This window comes from Aptenodytes patagonicus, chromosome 5 (assembly GCF_965638725.1).
Source record: "Aptenodytes patagonicus chromosome 5, bAptPat1.pri.cur, whole genome shotgun sequence".
Taxonomy (NCBI): Eukaryota; Metazoa; Chordata; class Aves; order Sphenisciformes; family Spheniscidae; genus Aptenodytes; species Aptenodytes patagonicus.
The window spans coordinates 73,168,110-73,195,549 of NC_134953.1; the positions used below are offsets into that span (position 1 = coordinate 73,168,110).

At 43.1% G+C, this 27,440-nt stretch overlaps 2 protein-coding genes across 2 annotated transcripts; one reads left to right on the forward strand and one right to left on the reverse strand.

The window, feature by feature from the left end:
- Positions 1-445: 445 nt before the first annotated feature.
- Positions 446-27,440, reverse strand: LOC143161428 (uricase-like). The gene is made up of 8 exons (XM_076340512.1): positions 27,415-27,440; positions 8,755-8,973; positions 7,859-7,975; positions 7,655-7,733; positions 4,206-4,392; positions 3,578-3,701; positions 3,075-3,158; positions 446-2,068 (listed from the first exon to the last, which is right to left on the reverse strand). Exons 1-8 carry the CDS (start codon positions 27,427-27,429, stop codon positions 1,931-1,933), a joined length of 963 nt encoding a protein of 320 aa, XP_076196627.1. The 5' UTR covers positions 27,430-27,440; the 3' UTR covers positions 446-1,930.
- On the forward strand, positions 10,784-21,725 carry DNASE2B (deoxyribonuclease 2 beta). Its single transcript, XM_076340511.1, has 7 exons — positions 10,784-10,831; positions 11,063-11,215; positions 15,089-15,266; positions 16,447-16,528; positions 17,570-17,731; positions 19,243-19,440; positions 20,010-21,725. The coding sequence occupies exons 1-7, from the start codon at positions 10,809-10,811 to the stop codon at positions 20,363-20,365; spliced, it is 1,152 nt and encodes a 383-aa protein (XP_076196626.1). The 5' UTR covers positions 10,784-10,808; the 3' UTR covers positions 20,366-21,725.

Sequence of the window (27,440 nt, forward strand, 5' to 3'; positions counted from 1 at the left end):
AAATGACATTGCATGAGCGTACGTGTGTGCTTGTTGCCACAGAAGAGTCTAAACAAACAACTGGTTGCTGCTTTGTGTCCTCATTCTGCCATGAAGGTTAGTCCACTACTACCTCACAAGCCCGCCCACAAATGAAACGCAGGTAGTGACAATAGGAAACCTTCCGCCTAATGCAATACGTTTCTCATAAGGTAGAAAGGAATTGGGTTGTGAAGATCTGCCTTGTTTAGAAAGAGGTAAGTATTGAAATGTTCAGCCAGATCCTTTTTCATCTATTTTTAACAATTGGTAGTGAACTGTCATTTGGAACAAGACCGGTCGCTTTTTGAGGTAAAATTGGCTGCACTAAAACTTATTTCTTTTACTTACAGTATTTGCATTTATATGTAAGCCGTAAATGGTTTCATTTCTTATTTAGTAAACAGTCAAATACTAGTTTGCTTTTTGATGTTGCTCTTTATTTGCCCTTAAAAGATACATTAATAAATTACAAGCTCCTAAAAATAGCAGAAATAGCAAGACGTAAGCCCACAAGTACAATACAACACAATCCAACAAGGTAAGAAAGAATGTCCCCAGCAAAAGCTAAGTGTGTTGTAAATAAAACTTTCAGAATTGGCTAGTGACCAGAGAACAGCATATCTGGGACAGATTGACTCTGTGGTATCATTTGTTCTGTTGGTTTTCAGGCTTGTGAACAGTGTCTTCCCTTTGCATCTGTTATGTCCTGCTCACCAAGGCAAGTTCCTATCCTGCAAAGCACCTCAAAATGTCACACGGCGCAGGACATGTTCCTCGTTTCTGGTGCCTATGAATTTAATGATTGTACCCAGAGGAATGCTGCGGGTCTGCCTAAATTGGGAAGGCGCAAAGGCAACCGAATTGCAGTTTTCAGAAGTACCTCTGGGCACTGCCCATTGGATTTGCGCTCTGTCACATGGAGTCTGTGAAAATGACGCCCGGAGAAAATGAGAGCGGTGGTTAGAAGTTGTCAGAAGTTGGGCAGGACTTCCGCTGCAAATGCGGTAGCCGCAGTATGCCAGATGAGAATTGTTGGCTGTATAGTTTTATCTCTGTGTTCAAAGCTCTCACCTGAGGTGACTAAAGTAAGATACGCATTGTTTGTCTGTCTAGCTTTCTCCCTGCCCCTCCCGAAAGTAATAGGGTTACTTAAGTTGACTCTTGCCTGCTTAGAAGTCATGATGAGATTATTAGACTAAAGAAAACTACTTAATTAATCTTACAGAGATAGCCCAAAACCTCAAACACCTCAGTGATTAATATAAAAGTAATTATATAGTAACTGTATAGCCTGACGAGTAGCAGCAGCAGCCATGCAGTCAGAATACATGCAGAGAAATTAGTCAACAGCTCTAACTATTCACACTACAAAGGAGATATGATACTTTTTTTTTTTTTTTTTTTTCATTTCCTTCACAAAGAAATCGGTGTCTGACTGATTCCCTGTTCAATTACTGGGTCAGAACCTCAGCTCTGTAGATCAGAGGTCATGACAGGTTACGTCAATGAAAAATCTGGTCTCGTGCCTGTATATGCATTTTACTGAAGGAACATTAATAAATAGAATATACAGAGTTGCTGGTTTTGCATGTCAAAAGCATGTTACAGACATTATCGAATTAATTTTTTCATTAAGAGGTCTGGGAATAGCTACTTTAAAAATTAATTGACTATAATGTTTCCAGCTGGGATTTTCAAAATAGCGTAGGGGATTTTAATCTGCAAATCACACTGAGATTCAGGGTCAGACTTTGATTTCTGAATTCCTGAGGGTCCTTCAGAAATCCCAACCCCAGGAGTTCATAGAGGGAAAAGTAGTCAGCAGTGGAAGAGGCCAATAAGGAGTATACGTTGATAGGAAAGCCATACTGTTAAGTTTATCAGGGAGATGTGAGCGTAGCCAAGAGGTTTATTTTCCCTGGGCAGCTGCCAGTCCGAACTGACTTTGCCTCTCATCTTTTAGCATGTGCCCTTGTGCTTCTAAGAACTTCTTCCTGCCAAGCGTGCAAGTGCAGGAGCCATAGGGAGCCTCCACTGGAACCAGAACCTGAGGGGGATGAGCACAAACACAGAGGTCATTTCTGAGACAGGGACGTACCAGCACCGTCAGAGCAGAAACTGCAGTTATTCACCTCCTCTCAAAATCATGCCCAGGCCCTTCCCTTCCCTTATGAATATCAATGCTAGATTTCGGTGTTATCTCAAGTGAAAGTGGATCTATAATGTCCACCTGAAGGAGGGCAAGCGTAGGATTGGGTGGCAGCAGAATCACAAGACTTAGGGAGGGAGGCTGGAGCATAAACAGACTATAGACCATTGATGCAAAATGGAATAACCCAGCTTCTCTCTGTCACGTGAGGATAACGTAACAGACTTGCAGATGGACCTGGCTGTCAGCTAGAGCAGCTGTGGAGGGAGGAGCAAATATATCTCATCCCCTACATCGCTCACCCTCTGCCTGACCCCAGGCTTATACCTTGTCCACTGTTGGACCAATCTGTTTTGGCTCCTAATGGCTACAGAAACATCCCTTCACTGCTCCCTTAGAGTGCTGGTCTTCTGTCACCTAGGGTTAGCCTATGGCCCTAGTAGCTGACCTACTTGTAACCCCACTGCACCAGGGATGCTCCCTGGCCTCAGTGGTGCTGCCAATGGAGCAGAAAGAAGAGCCATAGTGGGCTAGCTTTTCACACTACCTGGCTATGTGAAAGGAAGCCGTGACACGTTCTGCTTGGTTAAAACTGCACAGGTTGACGTTATCACTAAAAGTCAAATTCAGTGGAGAAAACAGGAATGATTTTGCAGAGGTAGTCTCCGTTACAGATCCCTTTGATCTCCAAAGCATTCCACTGTGCTGCTTTAGCTTTTATCAACAACACAATAAGGCAATTATCCTTCTTCTGTAATCAGTGTAAATCTCTTTTAGAGGTAAGGTGGAGCCGGGGGGGAAAGTTTGCTCCCTTTAACTCTGTTCTGTGCAGAACTGCTGCTATGCTTTAAGGCCAAGTATTTCTAAAGAGTTCAGGCGAGTTGTGTTTGGAGCATTTACTTACTTCTTTGTCATTGGTCAAGCCTAGATTCTTCATGTCGACGACATTATAAAAAACGTTGTTCAAGATGACTTCTATGACCTGTACCTGAAATGATGAAAACGGATGAGACAATGAATTAGGGCACCTTCTCAGCCAACAGCCTGGCAATCTTTTCACTCACTGTAAAGAAAAGCAATGCAAGTCCCCCACCCCCCCACATGTACAGTTGATAAAATGCAATCTATTGAACCTGTAGACGATGTTGTAGCACCCATTTCACTTTCACTCACGTCTTGTCAAGCACTGAGTGATATTCTCCCCCATTATGTTCACAGCCGGGGAGCAGCATATGAACTTCTCAGTGTGTTCATATTTTTTTCAGACCGTCTAGCTGTACCACCAAACAGTTTCCAGTCTTACTTAGAACTGTCAGAGGAAATGATAGGCTCATTTGGGTCTTCTCAGTGGTCCGATTAACATTTATTATTGTTTAAGTAAAACATTGACAGGAGGAAAGAAGATACCTGTGACACTTTGGAAAGGATGAGCATCTGGATACGGTTGACAGTCTTCTGGTAAGAGGGTGAATATTCCCCAGAGTCGGGTGGCCCAGAAAAGCCTTCAAGGATACATTCACGGATTTTGTTCCTAGAGGTAACACAGATTCTTACAAAACCTTGTATCAGCTGTCTCCATCTAGATCCATAATGTTTTACTGTGGTTTGTTTTTTTTTTTAATCTTCTGTCTTTTCTGACAAATACATAGCACATGGGATTTCATGGAAGAACAATTTCTTTGTCCTGTCACCTCCAAATTCCAGCCCCCCCAGCTCTATAATTCACAAATAGGTGTTTTGCTAAAAGTATTTAACAAATTAGTTGTTAGCTTGTTCTCCTAAAGTGTTCTGTACTGAACACTGAACAGTGTGGAACTGTCCATTTAAATACTGTCCATTGATGCACCATCAGAGAGAGGAGTACCCCCCAAGGCGTGCCTCTCGCCCCTGGTACCAGGGGCTTAGCGCCGCCTCTGAGATCTGAGAGTGGCTGGTGCACAGCAACTGCGGATCTGGCTCTTACACCTGCTGTATTGTATAGAGGGACTTTGGGATCATAGATTAGGTAGTAAATATTATTTGATTTGACGTATACCATATGCAATCAAAGTCAAAATTTCTGCATTCGCCGTATGACCATTTGCAGAAGAGCTCTCCACATAAAATCCTGTCGTTCCTTTCAGGAAGCGTGGTGTGTTCATTCTTATAGAAGCCTTCAAATCCAGACTGTGTTGTCTTCATAAGTTTCAGATCTTTAATTCCAGCAAAAAGAACCAGAGGACCTGTGATCCAAAAATACGAGACAATATGAGCTCCTTTTCAGGCAGAGAAAGAAATCTCTGGAGCACACTGGCAGTGACAGCTCCAGAGCCGTGAAGCGGTTTCTCCAGGACTCATCGTGTGCTTCTGTTGCAAGCCTAGCTACTTTTAAAAATTTTCTGTACACTGATGTTAGCAGAAAGGTAAGAAACAAGACAGAAACTACTGAAATCAGATCTCAATCTAGAAAGCAGAGAATCCCATCAAGTGACCTGCAGTCAAAGTAGAGGTTAAGGACACCCTTTATCTCAGCTCTTTGGAGCTGGGACGTGCAGCAGGTTGGCTCTGACTGATGTCAGTTCAGGGACTACTAATTGCTCTTAAGGGAAATGAAAGAGGCTGCTAGGGCTGCGGAGGGCAGGAGAGGTGAGGTAAGCCTTTTCTAACAATGTAGACGAGTGTAGAAACTCTGTACAAAGACTTGGAGCCTCAGTCAGAAACTCGCTTTACATACCCAGCCTGTTGTGAGCTTTGCATCCATAAGAACGAGAGGGCGAGGAGCCAATGCAAATCCTTGCAGTTCAGCTAATTAGCAGGAGCTGGCGCTGATACAGATGCCACCCACAGGTTCAAACTGACAGTGTTTTTGCTCTTAGCCACTATTTATAAAATGTGCTGTTGTAGATCACTGCTGCATGGGTGGATTATCATCCTCTAGAGACCAAACAGTTGTGTCCTGAACTTATTCTTCCGACAAACCTTTTGGATGGCAGCTAAACAATTTCAAGCAGTCAGGCATTTAGAGCACACTAAACTGGTAACTGAAAATTTCACTGACCAGAGCTACTGAAAAAGCTGATTCAGAAAAGAGAAACTTCGTGGCACGCAGGCTTATCCAGAGCCTGTACAGACAGTCACTGGCTGAAGCCCATGCCGCAGTTTCTGTGCTGCTCTTGGTGCTCACACTAGGGAGTTCAAAATTAATCCTTGAATACGTCTGGTGCATAGTAATCCTGCCTCTGACTGGGAAGACTGACAGACTGTCTTTAAACTGTGTCTTAGCAGGAATTTGTACTGGAAATAATTCCACTGTGATGGATATTTCTAAAGGACATGATTGTATAGAGGTTTGGTTTTTTTAAACTGCTCTGTCACTGGAAATTATCAAAACGACATTTTATCTATTTCTTCTCTTGTTTACATTCATTATTGTTTTTGAAAGAGTCCAAAGAGGTGTATCTATAATTTTGGCTACATCCCCCTGTTATTTACTAAAGCTTTAAAAAAAATCTAAAGAAGAGACTGTCCTTGGACATGATATTCCGGGGTTTGTTCAGATCTTGATGAATTCATTGCTTGGGTATAAGATTGTAATACACAGGTATTAATGTAATGCAGATACTGTCAGTGAACCTGGAGATATATTTATCTCATATTCAAATACACAGCCTTGTTTGAAAGAGCTCCTTGCAATGAATGATTTACTGAGCGGCTGGCTGATTGGCTGGCTGCGTAGCAATCGACCTGAAACTCGCACTGAAGAGTGCAACGCCTAGGCAAAGTTCTCGAGGTGAACAGCCCGTGCTGTGCTTTCAGCATGTTTTGTGCTTGTGCTGTCTTCAGTTGTCAGATGTTGACTCTGCTAAGTTACTTGTGATGTTTTCAGTTTCCAAAAAACTCTGAGCCTTTTATCAGCCGATACAATGGCAAAAGATAATCCTATAATTCTATTAAGCCTCGCTAGGTTTCTTTTAATGATGAGAAAAGTGTTGAAAGATAGGAATAACTGAGAAATAAATTTATGTGTCTGGCTGATAGGTGCATAGGAGGATGCTAAAGATAGAGAAGGTTCTCTTATAAGAAAAATAAAAGGGATTTGAAAATCTTCTCTTTGGTTATTGTTCACCTAGGCAGGGAATCCTAAAGAAACAGCTAACAGGCTACATGAAGGGAAGGCTAAGAAGGAAAGGCAGTTTCTTCAGTAAGCCTTAAAGGCTTTTTGTTTGTGTAGAACCTGAAATTGCAGAATGTCATGCTGAATTTTCAAGGTGATGAAAAATGTAATTCAATCTGTACATTAAGAGCAGCAGCTTTTCAAGAAAGCAGAAACCCTCTTTCTTCATTTTTTTTTAATTCAGGTTTCTTTCTTAACATTTTCCAGAAACCTCAATACTATTGAGGCTGCCAAAAATACAGCAGTAGTTAACATGACTAGGAACATTAAAAAAGATTAGGCCAAGAGGCACTGGGGACTTGTATGGGCTCTCTCTTTGCTCTCAGCAGGAACACAGGGACAGTGCTCAAATGAGCCTTTCAGAACTTGTGTCCTGTGTGCAAACGAAACTGGTCTTGCCACCGGTCCTAACACTGACACGTTAGGAAAATAGGGAGAGGGGGCAGAACGGGAAATAGTTCCAGGCTACATTAGGAAAGTAATAGATAGATACCGAACTAGTGCCTAAAACCTCTAAAGCCGCTGTGTGAAATAATGTAGTGGTCTCAGCTCAGTTCCCAGTAGTCTGAGAGACGGGTTAAATGAAACACCAACACAGTGAGATTGAACTCACGCTCTTCTGAGTCATAGCAAGAGATAATTTTTACATTCCCTTTGGAATGCCAATTTATGGACAGACAGTTGAGCTTGAAAGCCTATGTCTTTTAAGTATCACAAAACTCTTAGTGAAGCCAAACGGTGCTTTGTTTACACATGGCATGCAAAAGTAGTAAGCACACTCTGAAGTATTTTCATGTGAAAAATTGTTTGCACGTAGACCCGAGTGCTCACAATGTTCAAGCCAGCCTGACTTGCAGCGATGAAATGGCATCTTTCTTAGAAATAAAACCAAGGCATGCTGACAGGGTTTTGAAAATAACTGCAAACTAGGCAATTGGCCAACAGCAGTGTGGTTTCATGATATATTCTCTATAGGGTAATGATAATAGTGAGACTGCAGAATATAGCATAATGTAAAAAAGTGAGCAGACCGTTCTCAGAAGGCTATTAAATCCTGTGACAATACATAGCAGTTCTGTTGTATGTGCTGTTGGAACTAGTATATGTTTAGGATATACATACAAATGTGAGCTACATTAGCTTTTCAGCCATGTCTCAGATGAAGGAGTGCAAAATTAGACTATAAAAATATTCTTTGTTTTAGACCTCTGGAGAGGTTTGGCTATGCTGTAAGCCCTGTAACACCTTTCGCTATCTCTAAAGCCATCTTCATCTCTCATCGGCAGAAATATTTACAGAGAAGTAGGGGAAGTTGCAAATTCTTTTCTCACCATTTCGGCACTGCTCAGCTTCACAAAAGCGGATCCCATCAGGAACGTATATAAACGAGTGGATGTGGGGAACGCCATTCTGCAATTTAGAGCAGACATGTAAGTACAAGTGCAGTAAATAACATCTTAACGTGAAAACATGAACCAAGAGTGTGACAAATGGCTCCAGCATAAACAAACTGAATGCATTAGTATTTTAGATACCTCATGTAGACGTTGCCATGGTACTTCTTGAATATAGGTTTTGACGTACGCCACTTGGCAAAATGTTGTCATGAAGTGGTTGCAGATATCTGTAGCGAATTGTTCTAAAGTTGAGATCTAAGACAGCAAACGGTATTATTAGAAAGAAGCAATTACCTCGTGTACAGAAGTAGATTGTTCTGATTGTTGTGAATGTTTGGGAAGGATCAATGTTGTTAAAAATACAGATTTCTCTCAATTCTGGCTTTGCGCACTGTGCCTAGTCATTTGATCCGCCTGTAGCACACGCTGCAAATAGCAGCTACAGAGTCACATCAAAAATCTCCCGTTCTGTGGTATAGTGAGCTGCAGTCCCTGGACTGAGAGAAACTGCTACAGAAGCCTTACGCTTTGAGGATATAATGCTGAAATAATCATAGCAATATTCTGATTAAACTTTACAGGCTAAAGATGGGATTTCATTACTGAGATGATAGAGAATTTGCGCTCCAGATTGTCATTACGATAGACGCAATTGAGGGAGGTAAGTCAACAGAATTAAGAGAAGTCTCACATACTTTGACACCTTCTGTTTAAAAGTGCTATATAGGAATAATGCAGTATTTTGTGCTATTAAATTAAAAAAAAAAGATGGATCTTATATGACAAATCTACAAAAAAACTGCTAGCTCTGTGAGAAAAAAAGGCTTTGGAAAACTAAAGAGGAGTTCGCAGGATAAGCACTGAAGGAGGAAAAATTCTCTCCCAAATCACTGAAGGTGACTTTAGTGCCGATCTGACATGCCGATGGGGGGAGAGATTCTTTTGATGCATTTTGAAAATAAAAAGTTAGTATAACGAACACTTCCAAACAAAGTCATAAGAAACAGCAAGGCTAGTTAAAAAATAAAAAATACCCCATTTTTTTTGGCCAACACAAGGACAATATTGTTAATGGTGTCAGTAGGTATCACAAGAGAGTTGTTTCCGTCCAGGTACTCTTGAGCAGAAGTCAGCCGGAGATGCGTGCACACTTCCACTTCTTTAACAAAGTGCTTCTTCCCTTCTCTATGAAGGCGAAGGAACTTAATTGTGTTCCTGCCATATTCGCAGTTGAGGACTTCTACATCCTTGATCTGCAGAGAAAATACGTGACAGTTGTAAGGGAACTCAGTGGAAGCCTGGGTTATGCTCAGTCAATGAAACATAACCGACGTTTATGGTCTTTATTTCTGTGGTTACCTGTGATGAAAATATTTCCATTATAAATTGCAAAGTCCTGATGGGAAGAAAAAATGCTTTAGGAAGATATTACTGCATTAGTAGCAGCTGTGATAGAATTTTAACATTTTATGGGGGGCAGATCATTTAACGTGAGTAACAGCGAACTAGTCTCTCTTGTTCATCATCTTTGGATTACTCCTGACTATACGGACCTTCACTGAGTCTTCCCTCCACCATCTCTTTCTGAAGCCAGAGTGTCCCAGTGCATTCAGTCACCACAGGTACAGCCGTGCAGAGGGCAGGCAGCATTCACACCCGCGCCCTCCGCAGCCACTCCACCAGCGCCGGCTCTGCCAGGCTGGGCGGCGCCTCTCCAGATACAGCTCCCGATTTTCCCTGGCACCAAGAACAGACTTTCACTACCTCCTACTCCTCCGGCTCCCAGCTCCCACAACCACTGCCAGGCTCCACATGTGCGATGCGCTGAGCCCTCTCCGTTTTCATGCAAAGTGCAGTCAGCATCCTTTAGCAGAGGATTAGTTATCGGAGCCCCCCGTTAGCAGGCAGAGCCCAGTGAGCACTCTGTGTCCCCAGGGCTGCCCCCCGTCAGGCACGCAGGGGCGCGGGGACCTGCTGCTCCGAGGCTGAGTGGAAGCGGTGGGTATCAAAGCAATTCTTCCGTGAGGGGTGGGAAGGTTGCTTTGTAAGCAGGCAGAAGTCCCAAACAGAAAATGGAAGCGGCTGTCACGTTCTTGGCATGTTGTGTGTTTTATTACCCCCTCTATGCATGTTGCAATTCCCGAGAGCAAGAAGAAAAGACAGACCAAGCTGGGCTGGTCGAAAGCATTTCCTCAGAACTGTGTGACAGGTATGATCTCCCACAAAAGGGATCAGGAGTGAGTCTGAGCAGGTCTTGATCCACACCTCCAAAATCCTGGCTTTCTGGGATCATTGGCTTTGTTTGCGCTAAGCCCTATTCAGTGTTATCCTGCTTCTGTCAAACACACCCGATTTACACATCTATTACAGCGTTGGAGAGGCTATACTAGAAAGGAGACAAAATACCGTGAAGGTTGTGAGGATTTCTGTTATGCTAAAACATCCAGAGCTTGTTGCACTAGACTTTCCCTGAGGCTGAAATAATCCCATACTTGGTATCAACATCTTTTAATGTAAATCAGCACCTTCTAATGTAAGCATAATGAGGAAGGAGAAAGAATATTTTACACACCAAAATATAAATTGAAGCTTTTTATGTGTGAGTTGCTAAAAGATTATCAGATGTAAAATTGCTCGATTCAGACATGTTTCTTCCTAAGAGAAATGCTAATGCACTTAAAAGATAATTAAAAAAAAAAAACAACTAATTGTAAGTAAATTACTGTGGCTCAGAGATCAGAGCATTTTCTCTGACTGTCAGTCGCTGCGGGCTCAATCCCCACTGACAAATGAAGGCCCCCACCGCCAGAGCCAGAACCGGGCAGGGCTCAGCGCTTCACCAGAAACCCTCTTTGCAGGAACGGTGCAAAGGCTTGTGCTCGCTACAAGGGCTGGATGGAGAAGTAGTGAGATGGAAATGATTTTGTTTTGCTTGTCTGAACACCGAGCTTTTTTCAGATAGTTGTAAAAAATTCATATGTCAGTCATGCAGCACTAAAAAGAAAACAAAAAGGGTTTCAGTATCTGCAGGTTTTTGTTTTTTTTTTTTTTTTAAAGCAGAATACCGTGAATATTTTAACTAGCCAAAATGCTACCTCCTGAAATACGAAGGTAAGTTTTCTCAAAAACATAACCTGACAACTGTCGTTTTGCCTTTTTGTTGCCCAAAGAAATCCTGAGCAGCGGCTCCCGGCAGCCCTGGCCCCGCCGCCGACAGCTGTCCCTGCAGCGGGAGCCCAACTTCCCGGGCTGGCTCTGCCGTCCCAGGCAGCCGCCCAGGGTGTGCTTACTGCATCGTACAGCAGGAGCTGACAGCTACTGCAACACAACTTCTCCTTTTAGAGCCTACTCAGCGTTCGTCCTGTGCAGCCGAGAAACCAAAATGCCTGCGGGATCTGCATGGGGTCACCCTGCTTTGCTATTGCTTCTCTCCTCCGTGCCCCTGTGGGCAGCTGAGATCTCCTGCAGGAACGAAGACGGAGAGACAGTCGATTGGTAAGTAAATACCGCGCAGGGGAGAAACGCTGGGTGAGGAAATAGCACCTGAGATTAAACCGCGTGAAGTAGGCAGATCACTGAGAAGTAATGCATAGCGATCGCTGTTTTAATCCTGTTTGCCTGTGAGTAGTAGCTGGATTTTGCATTTGGAAAGCCTAGGATAAGTTATTGAAATGTGATTTCATTTCACTGAACCAACCACCCTACTGCATTATGACTAACTGCAAAATAATCACCGGTTTACACAGCGTTCGTGTCTCATCATCAAAGGGAGCATAACCTGTGTTCGGGTGCCAAGGCTGCGCTCGCCAGCGGCAGCCCCAGGGGTGCCCGGCCCGGGCCAGGGCTCCAGCACGCGGCTCATCTGGCTGAGGGAACTGTGCCGAGCAGAGAAAACATCCGTATCTCGCCCTTAGCCTCGTCGCTCGTACCCGAACAGCAGCGTGGTGGGACTTGTCCTCTTGCTGCCGTCGCCGAGGGGGAGCGGAGGCCGAGCTGCCCCGGGGAGGGATGCGGGAGAGGGATGCGGGAGAGGCGCAGGGCGGGGGCGGCAGTGTGGGAAAGCACCATCTGCACCTTGTGACTGAGGAGCAGAGGTCATTCCCTGCCGCCGGAGCTGCCGGCGCATTAGAGCTGGTACCATCCCACTGCCAGCAGTGAGCCCGAGTTTGGGTATTAAATGATTAATTGGATTAATGTGCTTTGAAGATGAAAAGCGCAAAGTATAATGACATAATATCCAACCCAGGTTTAAAAAGTGAAATGAGGGCTCTTAAAAAAGAGCACGGAAGCCTCTCAGAGATAAGTATCAACCGATTTCAAAAGAAAAGTGGCTTTCTCATGGAACGATGATTAGTTTGGATACAAGTGATAAAGAAGTAGGTGCTATTCTTGCACGTCCCTTCCCTTGCACACAGAGCTAACTGCAGGGAAGGCAGGGGCTCCTCACACCGCAGGCAGGCTACTCAAGCAGGGGCACAAAGCCGGCTTTGCTCTCTATTGGCATAGCATCAAACGTATGAGGGTCCGGTCCATCCCTGTGACTTGTCACCCTTGCCAAGGCTCTTCTGGACAATGTGAGTTTTTCAGGAACCAGATTCTTAATTGGTGCAGCTCCCCAACTTAAAGGTGTAACAAATTTCATTTCTCCGCAAACTGCAATTATTCCTTGCAGAATGAGTCTGTGTGTGCTAAAGGTAAAAAAAAAACCAGACCAAAACCCAAACAAACAAACAAACCAAAACAAAAACCCATTTACCATCTATTTCTTAAGTGAACACAATTTTTGTATCCAAATTCTCTGAGAAATTCTTTCAAAGCTGTGACTAGGAGTAATTCACCTGTGCTGCCATGCGTGTGAACACCAGCGACGTGGGACCCGTTCCAGATGGGAGCAGGGGGGTCTGCACAGGTAAAAAGCTATGTTCTCTTCTGCAATTTTAGCAGGGAGGACCTGAGGGATTTTCTTTCCAATGTGCCATGATCAAATGAAAGAGAAACTTGCCTATCTGCAGGGGTCATCTTAGTTTATTGACAAGAAATATTCAGCTTTTGCCTGATTCTGGATTTGGTTGCTGTGAAGCTGATAGGAGAAGCAGAACTGAAACTGCTGAGAAAAGCTTCCTCTTAACCAAAAGATGTCGATGCCCTTTCAAACAAACAGCACTGCGGGTTTTATATTCAGTTAGCAAGAGCTTTATGCGAGTTCCTACTATTCAGTGGTTTCATCCTGCAATATTCCATAATTACTCGTTATTAGTATTCACGCACCCTTTCATTTGCCACTAAACCGGAGGAACCACTTGCCTTATCTGACCTGATGCCATCTGCGCTCCCCAGCCGTGCCTGCAGTTCCTACCCACACGCAGTGCCTGGACTGGCAAAAGTCCCCCCCCGTGTTTTCATTCCACTCGGGAGCTCGTCCCGTCATCTCTGCTGCACCTCGTGCGGGGGCTACCAGAGCAAATGGCCGTAGAATCGGCTCTCTAAGGAGGGTAGAAAGTCTTTCCTTTATTCATCCAAACTCACTGTATTCTGTGGGAAGCTTTTCATGCAAGTAAAAGCCCAAACTCTGCTTTCTGAGAAGTGTTGAGCCAAGGACTGAAGCCACGGATGGACATTGTTTGGGTTTTTTTGGGGGGGCGGGGAGGGGGGGAAGAAGTAAAGATGTGATTATTTGTAGTAAGTTTGCGTTCAGTCACAAGCAAACAAGGTGATAATGCTAGTCGGATATAAACCAATTTGCTTTTTCTTGGTTCTCAGGAAAATAACTTTCAGTCTGCTCCCACAAATGCCTAAGCTCTTGAGAAACTTCCTGTGCACAAATAGCAGTGAAGACTTTTATACAACTTTAATTGCTAATAAACTCAGCTGGCTTTCTGGAAAGGGCCAAAACATGTATCCACTGGGAACTGCCAGGCAATTTACTGATAGCTCAACTACTAGCATTTCCGTAAGCGTACCTGCTAACACCTAGTTGTCAGGTGCAAGGCTGTGAACACCCCGAGACCATAAATCTTCCGATACATTTCAAAGCAGTTTGGAAAGGCTTCGTACGCTAATTTCTTCATCAGCTTGTACTACTGTAACTACTGCTAGTCCTCTCCTTTCCAAATCTTCATTTCAAATAAAGGGATTGTTGTGACTCCTCGTGCACGGACAGCTCTCCCCAGCCTTGCTGTATGAATCACTTCCTTCTCTTCTCTGTGATCTGTCATCAGCAACAATTTCCCCTGAGATATTTAAGGAACATCACTCAGTCAGTGGCAACGCAGGTGGACTACCAGGATCACCAGTGGTGTGTGTTTCTCTTCTGCCTGTACATGTACGTTTCCCACGGATTAAGTGTTCCTCTGGCAAAGTGCTTTCCTACCACTTCTTACTTGCTTTCGGGGATGCCTTTTTTTGACCAGTTTGAGACTGTAAATCAACTGGGCAAGGCTCGCTCCTCCTGATATACTTGAAGCGTTAAGCACAGTCAGGCTGCGTTTTTGGTAAATAGTATAGGATTGAAAATAATGCCACTCAGTTCTTACTATTGACATAAATAACAAATTACTCAAGTACAGCACTCAAAGAAAGTGGCTCAATTAATTATATTGCAATTAATCCCATGGACTTGTGCACTGGGAAAACCTGTTTACTTCATCAGGGACATTAATATGAACGGAGCCATTTACTGACAATACTGAGTACTCTACAATTTTGAAAAGATTTGTGTTTCTGGCTAATGGTTTGCAGTCTGCAACAGTTCAGCAGAGTGTGAGTCTGTTATGAAAAGTAGGATTGGAACAACAATTATCACATGGCTTTATACTTATTTTGTGGTTTTAATATGTATAAATATAACATTATGCATTTTTATAATTTTAATAAATAATTTTATCTATTTCATATAATGTTGTATTTATATAATATAAAAATGTATTGGTAGGAGGTGTCTGGGTTGACCATGAGAATGTCAGACTGAGTTTGGGACCTGAGGTTCTCTACCAGAACCAGAAGCAATAGGGATTTGGTGGCTAAACGGGACTCCAAACCAGGGCTGCCTCAAATTCTTTCAGGGTACCAACAGCAGTCTGGCCACAGCAACAGGAGTTTGGTGCTGAATCAGCCTCCCTTGCTTGCAAAGAAGCAGAACAAATTTGTCTGCAGCAGATACTGTGCTGCTGAACTGGTGCTGGTCCCTGCGCCGGGTCACCTTCCTGAGGCTGAGACGTCCACACCACACGCGGGTGGCACTGGTCCCCCTCCGGCGTAGGCATCCCCGGAGTCACCCTCCTCTTAAATCCTCAGTTGGGAAGGAGATACTGATTCACACATTCAAACAGGATGGTTGTAAAAAAACCCAATTGCTCTTCACTGTTGCAGGTTTGCTCTTTACAAGTTGCCAAAACATGCCAAAGGAGAGATTCCCACGCTGGGGCTGGAATACATGTACATGGACGCCCTGGCTCCGCAGTGGCAGCTCGGTAAATACCTCGTCAACATGACACAGGGTGCTCTGGGACAAACACTGAAGCAGCTATACGAGACGTACAAATCCAAGGCAAGTGGCATTTAATTATCATTTTGTTAGTACGCTTACTTGATATTGCATGCAAATGAAATTAAACCAGCCAAAATAAGCACATAGAGGTATGGGCGGACCTGACCGACTAGATCTACTAAAACACGTCAAGGGGAGTGTCTTGACAGCTGGGCAGATTATTTGCAGTTTTGGCTACAATTATAAATTATCCTTGAATTTCTAATTTCTAGTCAAGCCTTTCATACACTTAAAGTATTGCCCATCAAAAAGATGAGCGTTGGTACATAGTCCCTTTGGCGGCTTCTCTGCAATTCATGTTGAGCAACGTCTGAAGCTGTGAACTGGCTGTGAACTCAGACCAGGACCAATGGTGACTGTTACAGACACAGCGATACGCTGCTTGTTAGGCCTTGTTTTTTCCCCCCGCAGTCAGACACCTTATTTATATTTGTGTGAAGCGATTATAAAATACCGCAAGATCTGCCTATAGTTATTTTTTTACCATCTACATAGTATTCTTGGGAGTCTGGGTGTGTCTTTGCATTTCTGCTGCGGGCTACTGGTAGGGTGTCATTAATTTTTATGTAGAAGAGATTCCCAGAAGTCAGTCAAATATTGGCAATCCGATCAACTGTCCGATTCCAGGTCTTGCTGTAATTGTAATAAACTGTTTACAAACTCAAAATACATTGGGAGGGGAAACACGTCACCGCTCCTTTGAAGTTCTCTATTCAGGGGGAATAAGGTGTGGCCATATGCAAATATTTTGCAAAAAAGTATTAATGCTTGTCCTTCATAAGAACACTTGTCTATTTTTCCTCAGCAAACATTTTCACCGGATCTGGTTGCTAAATCAGAGAGAGGCACAAAAAAAAGGGGGGGAGCACTTCTTTGCAAGCGAGTGCCCAATAAACCCATGTAAATTGTCTTAGTGAGCATATTCGACCCCTTAAGGAAGGGCTACTGCAATGATTGAGAGAACTTCCACTTTATATTAACCGGGACCCTAATGCTGAGTCTTCAGGTTTATTTTACTGTCACTTCTGCGGAGACTGTGTCAGCTGAACTGGGAGAAGGATTAGGCTCGTGATGTTCACACAGAGAAGTCCTGAGTTCTTTTTTCTGTTCCCAGCAGATGTTCACTTAAATGCCTTCCTTTTACTGAATGTCATGTTTCAGAATGTGTGTTTTCCTGCAGAGGAACAGCATTGCATATGCGATATACAACGATGAGGTCCCTGAATCAGACTCCGATGGGTGGAAAAGAGGACACACCAAAGGTACGGGGAGAGTCCCAAGCTACTATTTTCTCCTTTCTAAAGTTGTGGATAGCATCTACTTGTCTGTTTGTCTATCTGCATATCTAAAATTCCTGCCTAAAGCAAAACTGGAGAATGATTTGCATGATGCGTGGTTTGTTGTATAGTTATACGTGCTGCAGCTTCTGTTTCGGTTTTGCTATGCCTGTGCTGTGTTGAACTCTTAGGGCTTATGGGCCCTTTGTTTTCAAGAGTTGAAACTCATCTAGCTCCTTTCGGCGAGCACAGACCACATCGTCCTGAACCTAATGGCAACAGCAGTACAAGATGTGAAGGGAAAGGCACCCTAAACATAAACCCCTCCAAACTCTCTCTCTGGGGCAAGAAACTGCTGCCAAGATCATGGAAGTGCTAAAGTATGCAGTTAAAGTAGAGCAAGACTTCAAATAAGTGTAAACTTCAGTGGAGGTCTAAATGTTTCCTTGAGGAAGCAGATGGGGTTTGCCCAGCCTGACTCTGGGATGAAGATATTTTGCAGGGCTGTATTTCCAGGCTGCAGCAATAGGGACGTCTCGGGAGCCGTGCTCCTCCCCGGAGCACCCTGCTGCAGGGGGAGGCATAGCCCGTCTCTCTGCTGCTTCCCCGTGGAGGAGAATTTGGTCTGGGGAAGAAGATGCGGTGTCGACAGAGTCCGTTTCCCCTTACACAGTGAATATATGAAGGGAAGGAAAATGAGCAGTGGGGAGAGGGTCACAGCCTCTAAATCATCAGATTTTTTGAAGATAACATTTGAGCAGAGAAAGAGAAAAGGTTTTGAAAAGTATTTTTTTCGAAGGAAAAGTGGTGACAGTTTGAGTTAGGCTATGCAGGAGAGAATTAATGCAATTTTAATACGATATTACTGTCTCCTATAATCGATTAATCTACTCTAGAGCCAGTTTACTGTAGACATTAACACATTGAAGCGTGGTGTCTGCAGCAGCAAATGCAAAGTAGGACACAGATGTATCATCTCAGGGCTTTTTCCCCCTTAATTCATTTGCAGTAACTTTTCTTTGACAGGATTTCTGCTCTTGGACAAATCACAAGGCTTCTGGGTGATTCACAGCGTGCCCCTGTTCCCTCCCACCCCTGAGGATGGTTATGAGTATCCAGCTACTGGGGAATCCTACGGACAGACTGCCATCTGTATAACCTTCAAATATGACCAGTTCACAGAAATAGGTATGAAAAGCTTCTCCCTAAGAAAGCCTTTGCCCCACCACACCTCTCTGACTGCTTTCCTTGAGGCTTCGCCTCAAAAAGTGCTTGTTCTTGTCCTTTGTTGTCAGATTGGGAAACGAAGCGGGGCCTGGAAACGGCGTTCTTGGCTTCAGTTATGTTTACCCAACAATTTCCTGTGCGAATGTGGGAAATTCACTCTTCCACTCTGTCTCCATCTCCCCATGGGGACTATTGGGATAACAATAGTCACAAGTGCATATCAAGGGTAAACTCAGTCCATGCATGCAAAATGCTTTGGAGATATAAACTTAATAAATTTTAACAGTAATCGCTCATTCAGCTGCAGTCGTCTGCAGTTCTAAAAATGTAAGGCAACCGCTGCTTGAGCTGGAGTAGTAGCCTTGACACGTCAGAAATATGAAGTATGGAATAAATATCACCCAGAATTTCCCCAGGTACCTTTTGCCACATAAAATACCAATACTAAAAATAATAATAATAAAAAAGAAATCTATACCCATAAGATTCAGAACAATCTGACAGTGATATCTGGTACTGGAATCCTGAAAAGGGACTATCAAAAGGCGTTATAAGAAATCATACTGGTATGTTCCTTAACACTTTTCACACAGTTTGTCACTCTCTTCTCAGTTAGAAGCCTCAAATGGTGTTAATGAAACACATAAGCTGTGCAAATGGCCAGGCTGGCCACACCCCAGAGCTATCTAAACCAGGTTCCTGTTTGTGGAAGCGCATCTAGGCAAGTGTTTAGGGAAAGAGGACAAGAAAATGAGAGCCATGCAGTAATGCTTTTCCTGCGCTGTCCTCCCAGCTTCTGGTAGTCTGTGGTTCAGGGGTTTCCTGAGCCGGAAAGACTGGAAAGTTCCTGATGGACTGGTCTTCCATGAACTCATCTAATGAGCCCATTTGTTCCCTTGCTCTTTACCATATCCATGGCAAGGACTTCTACAGTTAAGCTGCGCACTGTACAGAAAAGTCATTTTCTTCTGCTAATTCAATCCAGATGCTGAAAGTCAAGCTCTGTTCTCCCTAAAACCAAAGTAGACCCTTTGGCAGCTCTTCTGTTTGCATTTGGCTTGGCATCTGTAACTGACTGGAAACTACTCCTGTAAGTACGGACAGGCTTGAATTTACTATGCCGTCTGAGCACTGTGTGCTTAGAGGCTTGAAGATGAGCATGGATGGAAGTGGCAGTGGACTGAGACCACGGGTTAACAGTTCTGCTAAGAATAATGAGGTGCAAGTGGAAAAACCTGGGCATACTCTCCCAGCCCGTCTACGTGCTGCAGGGCCAGTCAGAATGCAAAGCAATTAAACACGGTCTTGGTTGCCAAAATAAGATACTTTGACACCGAACTCCGCCAGGAGATAGGCTGTGAAGATTAAGAAGGATTTAGGTTTCCTTTCCAAGGCAGAACTTTACTCTCTTGATTCCTTCGCTTTAACCCATTTTAATTCTGCACGTGTTCATTTCTTTGGGTTTTTCTCAGACCAACAAATGCTGAGTTATAATCCAGGAATCTACAGCTGTTCCATCCCTAACATCTTCCAAGCTGATCTCCCAAATCTGCAGAAGCTCTGTGCAGGGTCCAGGCTGCCCTCGGTCCCCTTGCGCCACCTCTCCAAACTCCAGTCAGCTCACGGGGAAACCTTTCTCCACTTTGCGAAGTCACACTTGTACATAGATGGTAAGAGAACCTGTTGCTCTACCTATCACACATTCTCAAGTAAGTAATAAATGATTAATGTATTCTTTCACAATTAGTATTTTCTTCGAGGGGAAAAAAGAAGTTCAGCTTCAGAAATAAATGTAACAGAGGGCAGGGAAAGGTGTCCCATCATAATATTCTCTCAGCCCCACAAAACAAAAAGCTGTCTGGTCCTTCAAACACCTTCTTAAGGTGTTCAATAATGGGATTTTCAAAAAACTTATTTCCTGCTATTCAACAGTAACAACAAAGAACAAAAATGGGGTTCGAATCATCTGCTTTTTTGTTGTTGTGAAGAAGGCTTGAAATTTTTTTTCCTTTCCTTTTTTTTTCCTGTTGATTGTTTGTAACAGGTTTTCCAGGAGAAGGAGCAAAAGTAGAAATGAACTTCTGAAACAAAAGTCAAAATAGGGGGAGGGGGCAAAATCCCTTCTGCCCCACTTTATGCATTGGAATTAAATGAGCCCAGTCTAGGTGATGCTTTCCAGTCCCCTCTTAAATGAAGGAACGCGAAAGACTAATTTCCCACACCCTGTGTTATTCAACAGATATCTACGTGGCCTGGGTGGCTCAGGAACTGAAGACCGATTTGTTGGCTGAATCCTGGCAGCATTCCGGCCAAAAACTTCCCTCAAATTGCTCTCTCGACTACCACGTCTACAACATAAACCTAATAGGGACGCCATTGAATTCCACCTTTTATTCCATTAACGATCATTCCAAATGGGCTGTTTCAAGGGAATACAAAGATCAGTGGACCTGCATCGGAGACCTAAACCGTGCTGCCGAGCAAGCTTGGAGAAGTGGTGGGTTCGTCTGTACGCAGCACGAACACATCTACAAAGCCTTCAGACATTTGATAATCCACTACGAGAGTTGCACTGATGCTTCCACATTGATATAACGAACCGTTCCTCCCAAACAGCACAGCCCCTCGTTACATAGAAAGCGTAGGAAACGTCTCCCTTGAACTATATTTTCACTCTGAAAAATGGCCCTGTCAGTTGCCAGATGTGTTAGACCTTCACCTTCTTAGCTATAAAAGCAGACGGTTTGCAGGTAAATTACGGCTGTTTTTCTCTGGGTGCTGGACCAGCAGGCTCTGCGTGTGCTGAGCCACGCTCCGCTCTCTCCTCGGCTCTCGGCCGAGACGCTGCTGCACAAGGCTGCACCAAAGCACATAGCTGTGAGCAGCCGTGCGCAGGCGTCCCCAGGGGAACTCGTGAGTGGTGCTGGACGTGGGATGGGAGGAACAACGGAAATCTGTCTCGTTAGCTAGGTTGTCGGGGCTGGGCAGTTAGCAGGAGAAAGGTACCCCAAAATGCTTCAAAATCGCCCCGCGTTCCAGGCGCCGTTGAGATCAGTCACGGCATTTCTGCTCAGTTTGGGGTGAATCTCTTAAAGAGCTGACATAATTGGATACAGACAGGGAGACAAGTAGATCTGTGGACAGGAAGGCTTCATTTTTACATGATTAATTTTTAGAGAAGAAATGAGCTTTAAATCATTTGTAACCAATGGCTTGGGAGTATTTCTAGTGCTTTTATTCATGTACAGCAATCTTATAAACAAATAAACATGTCCAAAATCTGAATAAGCAAAATAAATTAAGAGCGAAAATGGTCTGTTTACAGTTTCCCTCTCCCATCTTTATGGTTATTTGTGGTTGGTTACAATGTTTTATAGCTGCCAAAGGAAAAATGGAGACAATTAGGAAAAAATTTAAAAAGAAAAGAGAAGAAAATATTTGAAGGAAGATGTTATTTCACCTACATTTTCACACTACAACAAACGTGGCTGTTAATTTTCAGTACCTCCAGTCTCAGGCTTAGGACCTGAAATTTGCGTGGACTTGCTACAAAGACAAAGCTAATTTGCAAAATCCTGATACGCTCTTGGGTTCAGCAAAAATGTATCTGTATTTAACACGTTCCTAAGTATATTTATAGGGTTATATCTCACTTGTATTTTTTTTTCTGAATTGCTAATATAAACTCCAGTCTGAAGAGTTGGCTGTCCCGCTAATATTTCTGTTTTGCTGTGTTCATAGTCCATACCACTGATTCTCCACAACAGTGTCTTAAAAGGAAGTAGATAAAAAGAAATGTCCCACAACCGCAAGAAGTTGTCGAAGATTTCCTTCCCTTTTCACCCTGAAAAATCAACCAAACAACAAAGTGTACAAAGTACCAAACAAATTAATTTCAGAAAACATTTGTGCATGCTTCTTGAAGAAATAAAAATAATGTATCTGGCCTGCTTAATGAGGAGAATTGCCCAGGAATAGATTTTATATTTAGTCAATCTGGATTGAAGGCAAACCCGAGTCTCATAGCTCAGTGAAAATAATGTAGATAGTTTAGATATTCTGCACAAAACAGGACTTTTTCTTTTCCCTGCATATGACCAAATAGCATTGGATAAATAATTTGCTTAATAATGTTTTTTCTCTGATGCTTGTCAAATTGTTTTACATATCCACTTTTCGTTGTTTCACCAGCTGTGGTCAAGCAACACCTATTTGTGGCAGTGAAAATTGCCAGTGACACAGAACGCTGAGCAGTGGGAAGGTAGGACATCGCTCAGATATCCAAGATAAAATTCGTTTCTCTTGTCCACCTTTTCATGGCAGACACTAACCTAACCTAACCTGTCTGAACTCTTATTGTCTTGCCCACGCATGACCTCAGTGTACAGGAACGGCGAGAAATCCTTCACTGGAGACACTGCTGGTGAGGTTCACCGTGGTGCATCAGAGGGCACCTGGGCCTATGACACAACCTGTATTTCTTCTGGTAGATGCTCAGCCACAGCATTTGGGTCACAGAGTTCAATAGCAAAGAGCCTCCATCCACCGGCTGTCACAACGGTGTTGCTATAGCCCTTCTCCCCAGGCTAAAAGTCAACCGTCCATCGCTTAAAGTCAAGTGCTGACTGTTATTCTTAATTATTTGATCAATCGATAGCTCTCATAAAGCTTCACAAGACTACTTACAACATTCCTCTTTCATTATACCCAAGATTGGTAGCCTCCATTTTAGCTCTTACTGAAGAGGCATAAACAGCAGTGGGAAGATGGAGAGAAACGGTTGTACCATACAAAATTACAAGCACCTAAATAGCCAGGTTGTGCACACACTCATTTCAGTGGTGTAGCAATAAAAAGGCTGCAGTTCTGGTTCCCTCATTTTTTGACTGTAAACATTTTTAATTCGGTTTTGCTTTCATTGTGTAACTTCCATATTTGCATATCCTGGTATTTCCACTACACACTTTATGAAACATGGGCAGACTCTTTGCTTCTTGAAAGAGACTGATAATCAAGATAAACCATACGGATTTTTAAAGGGTTTGTAACTGTCAGGCTTCTTGTGCCTGACCACACGCCACTTACTCGACCTCACATGCCCTCACAGCATGCACTGTGATCAATCGTTGGTGTGAAATATTTATTTTTGCATATCTTATATATATATTCATAGAGTTTTTAGTTTTAAAATGTGCTGTTCTGTTTCAAAATGCCATATGCTCAACAAACATCTGCCTGTCCCAGTGACTCCGTGCTGCCTTTGCTGCCCACTGCGACCCTTTTGACTGGACAGACCTTCTCCTGCGGAAGGGGACAACTAGCGCTGCCCCCTCTGCAATTTCAGGGGGACCTGCCCAGCAAAGCTGATCCTGCAAAAGGGCAGAAGTCTTGGACCCTGGCATGGAGAGGGGAGAAAGATGGTGTCTCGTCTGGAAAGCCAGAGTCTCGTCTCTTCTCAGCGTGCAGGTATGGCTATTCTGACCTTTGGGCTCTGTTCTAGTTAGGCTAAATGAGGATGTTTATTATACATGAAAATTGTTTGCCGAGGGAGTCGGAGAGGCCAAAAGCAGACATTATTAATCCACTAAACTTTACTGTACTGCAGCCAAGTTTGTAACAAACACAACAGCAGAGATCGTTGTTCGGTATAAATTGCCTTGTAATCATTTCCACAAGCCGAGACTTGGTCCCAGCACGCCTGACAAGCTCGCAAGGGGCAAGAAATGCAATACAGCCTCTCAAAATACACACCTACCACTCGCTCACCCACCAGGACCTCTCCTACCCTCGCCACGGCCACTGCCACTGCCATCCCAGAGCAAGGGCACAACTCTGTCTCCCTGTCATGGCTCCAAAAGATTCCCTGATGATTTTTCTGTAGACCCCTGTATCCCAACACATGCTTCTGTAACACCGGTTAACTGTGGATCGTTAGGGTAGTGGTTTGCTGTGTTGGAAGAGTGCAATTTTACACAGACTTAATGCAAGAGGTCAAAGGATTAGGCATTAGCCTCACTAGAAGAAAAGCTAAAAAAAAAAAAATATTTGGAGGCGTAAAAACTGAAACTGCGTGAAGTTTAATTCCAGCTGGGCAATTACAGTACTGGAAAACAGGCACAGGCGTTGCAGCCTGAGCCCACTCCAGAGGGCGGCCTTTATGGTGGGATTGCTTCTGGTGTCTCCACAACGACTGAAAATACACTGAGCCCTCACGGTGGGAGTGACAAGCAGTGTATTGGGGAACTTCTCAAGGACACCTGGGGCTCCATGCCAGCTGTCTGCCAGCAAGTCAAGGGAAGCTTTGGGAGAAATTTCTCTGACGAGCTGGGAACCTTCCCTTCTCCAAGGCGTGCTAGCTTAGCCTGGCACTTGGACTTGTCACAGAGGTTCGCAAGGTATTTCTGAACCACAGCAAGGTCTGCTTCAAAGGGTGCTAGATTGCACTTTTTAAAAGTACAGAAGTCCTGCAAAGCCCAGGAGGTTTTGATCGTTTCGCTGTCAGTGATGCCCATTCTTCCGGCTATCCTTGCACCACCCACGCTGCTCCCCTCTCAGCACACTTTGTGTAGTTTTTCTGCTCTCAAAACGGGAAGTTTCCAGTAAACACATCTAATGTAAGCGCCTGTGTCAAACAGGGCTTCCTCAGCTTGCCTGCGGTGTGAGGGGAGAGGGTTATTTTTGCGAAGATGTATGGGCTTCTCTCATCCCTCTCTCCTGTTTAAATATATACACTCCTGGCAGTGAGGAAATGCTCAAGAACATCATTGTGAGAATTTGTTTTAAGGTATCAAAGCATCCTTGGCGTTATTAGCATAGTCACATAATTATCCCCAGAGAAACTTACACCCATATATTAACACCTATAAATTATTGTGTGGATATCTTTTATACCTTTATTTTCAGTTTCTGGGAAAGATACATCACTGGGTACTTAGTATAGTAATTATTTCCAAACGTGTAAACTGCCTATGCCCTGGGTAAAATGTTCGGGAGACAGAGTAGCGCTGGCAGCGTCTTCTAAAAGCTCGGTGTTAGCCAAAGCCTAACTGTGTTCAGAATGTGATGCAAGAATATGATGCACTTCTTCAATTTCACAAGAGATTTCTTAAAAAGACAAGAATTTAAAAATGAGAATGGAGATGAATCGAAATTTATGTTAGGCAAAGTGTAGAAAAAACCCACCCTTGTAGCGGGGAATAAATTCTTCATAGTACAAGGCAGAGAGCCTGATCTGAAATTTCAAGCTACGATATCAATATCAGTGTTTTCTAGATACCCCGATACCGCGAGTACTTAGCCATATCCAACACTTTTCTATTTAGATTGGAGATACCAGATTAACGGCCTAATCTGCTGAATTTTCTCATAATCCTTAAACTGGCATGAATGAAGTAAAAGAAACTGCATATGAACTCAGAAATCAGTTGTAGGACTTTCAGATCTTGGCCTCAGACAGGAGCTAGCTCATAATACAATTTTTTAATACAGACCCATTGTATGCTTATCTTTATGGTTTTTAACTGATTTATCCCAGTATTAAAAGTATGCTATTCTATGCATATTTGATATGTTCATTTTACTCAGACTGTTAAATACAAAGCATTAGGACTGAAAAAATCTATTTTGCTTTTTATAAACAGCTGTGTTACACTTTTACTCAAGTGATTTTAGTAAATCTTGATTTTATTTTTTTCAGTTGAGTTTGTTTGACATTTCTACACAAGGTATCTGGTGAATATTCTGATTCTCCCGTAAGAGGGATAAAAGTAAGGAACGTTCTTCGCCTCCTATGACCACTTTGCAGCTTGGGAACTGCAAACTGATATTCAAATATTCAAAGCTTTACCGGAGCACAGCGTAATATTTAATGTTGCCTGCTAAAGTGCTGGCGACTGCTACAAGTGTTTCACTGTAGTACACTTGTACTAACATTGCCTAATTTATTAATCATAGAAATTTGCATGCAAATTAGCCATACTTTGTAAGCTTTGGCTTACACCGAGCTTTTAGAAGACACTGCCTGCATCATAATACAGTAACCCAAAAATCTGTCTTCACATGTATTTATGCCTGCAAATAAGCATGTCACAGTACAGCAGTACCCGGTTTCCCCATTACATTCCAAAACCTGCCAAAAGCTCACTAAAAAGCCGTGTCATCAAGTGTTTTCTTTTTGTTCCTTACTTCTGATTTTCTAAAGTGTGAGAGTATTTAGCTCCAAGGTTTTTTTCAGGTTTCCTTTTTGGGCTAAGATTCTGCCAGCCAAAAATCAGTATTTCTCTTGCTATAGTGCAGTTTTTTATGTATTTTTGTACTGGTATGAGTATGCTCATCACCACTGTCCACCACTTCACGTTGGGGATTAAAAATGCCCTGAGCTCAGCACACATTTCAGGAACTGTTTCCTTCCCTGCTTTGAAACCTGCTCCATTTCACATACTGACCTTGTAAATCCTAGGCATTGTGCAAAGGAAGTCTGCATCTTTTCCTCTCTTGCTTTCTAACTACTCCAAGTATTTCTTTCATGAAAGTCAAGGTGAGGATGAGGGAACTGATAATTTTGCATGGGACATTTTGCAAGGAAAGACCACGGAAGAAATGCTGCACAGCAAACAGGGACAATTAGTACGGTTGTGTTCGCAGCCACCCACCAACCTGCCCTCCTCTTTACTGCCAAAAGACGTGAGGAACCAAAGAAATGGGAGCAAGGAGAGCTTGCAGCAGAAATGGAGAAGAGGGAACAAGACAACTGAAGGTGAGCAAGAGAGAAAAGGCAAGGGAAGAGCAGAAGGAACATTAGGATGGGCGACACCAGGGAGGTCAGAGACCTCGAGTTTGGTGACAGAGAACCATTAGGAGTTAACTGTGCAGAAATCCAGTTAACAGGATGTTTCATTTACTGTGATAGTTACTGAACATTTACCCATTTTACAGATATAGCCTCCACAGGCTATGCCACAGAGAGTTAAAAATGAAAGGCATAAACTGAAGTGACTTAGCCAAGTATTAAAAAAAAACCCAACAAACCAACATACGGAGAGAAAGTTGCTATCTGTCTGTTACCAAACCTACAAAAGATGGGGCAAGGCAAAGTCAAAAGCATTAAATATGTAAAATTAGGAGGGAGAAATTCATAAGCTAAACAGTTTGAACCACACGCATTCGAACAACATGCTCAACCATTTTTTTTAAAAAGAGGAAGCTACTGTTAAGGTTTAAAGGTGATACAAAAATACAATGAAAACGAGATGCAAAACATTCACAAGAGTAACTGCGGACCATTTCATTACAGATCGTGACACTAAAGCTAGCTTCATTCATTCTTGTGGCATTGAGACCTGCAGGCAAAAACATTAATACAAACACAAAAGAACATAATCAGAACATAAATAGTGATAAGCAAACTGATGCCATTAACACTTTGCTCTTGGGATTATTATTACAGATATATCTACAACATACAGCCTTTTATTCTCAGGTAAAAATCAAGCTTAGTTTAGAAACCTCCTCAGTTTTACATTTTCTTCGGTTTCACCTCTGATCCCACTTTGCTCTCCAGCACTAAACAAACCACAACGGGTCTAATATAGTTGTTTCTCACTGCACTGAGTCAAAATCAGCAAGCATTCCTAAATATTACTTACTGTCACTTGGCTCATGGTGGCCTGCT

Coding starts and splice junctions, on each gene's coding strand:
- LOC143161428 (XM_076340512.1), bottom strand. Junction 7,976..8,754: donor TGTTGGCCAAAAAAAATGGG/GTATTTTTTATT, acceptor TTGCTGTCTTAG/ATCTCAACTTTAGAACAATT. Junction 3,159..3,577: donor TCCTTTCCAAAGTGTCACAG/GTATCTTCTTTC, acceptor TCATCATTTCAG/GTACAGGTCATAGAAGTCAT.
- DNASE2B (XM_076340511.1), top strand. CDS start 10,809: ATGCTACCTCCTGAAATACGAAG. Junction 15,267..16,446: donor ACGAGACGTACAAATCCAAG/GCAAGTGGCATT, acceptor GTTTTCCTGCAG/AGGAACAGCATTGCATATGC. Junction 19,441..20,009: donor GTCACACTTGTACATAGATG/GTAAGAGAACCT, acceptor GTTATTCAACAG/ATATCTACGTGGCCTGGGTG.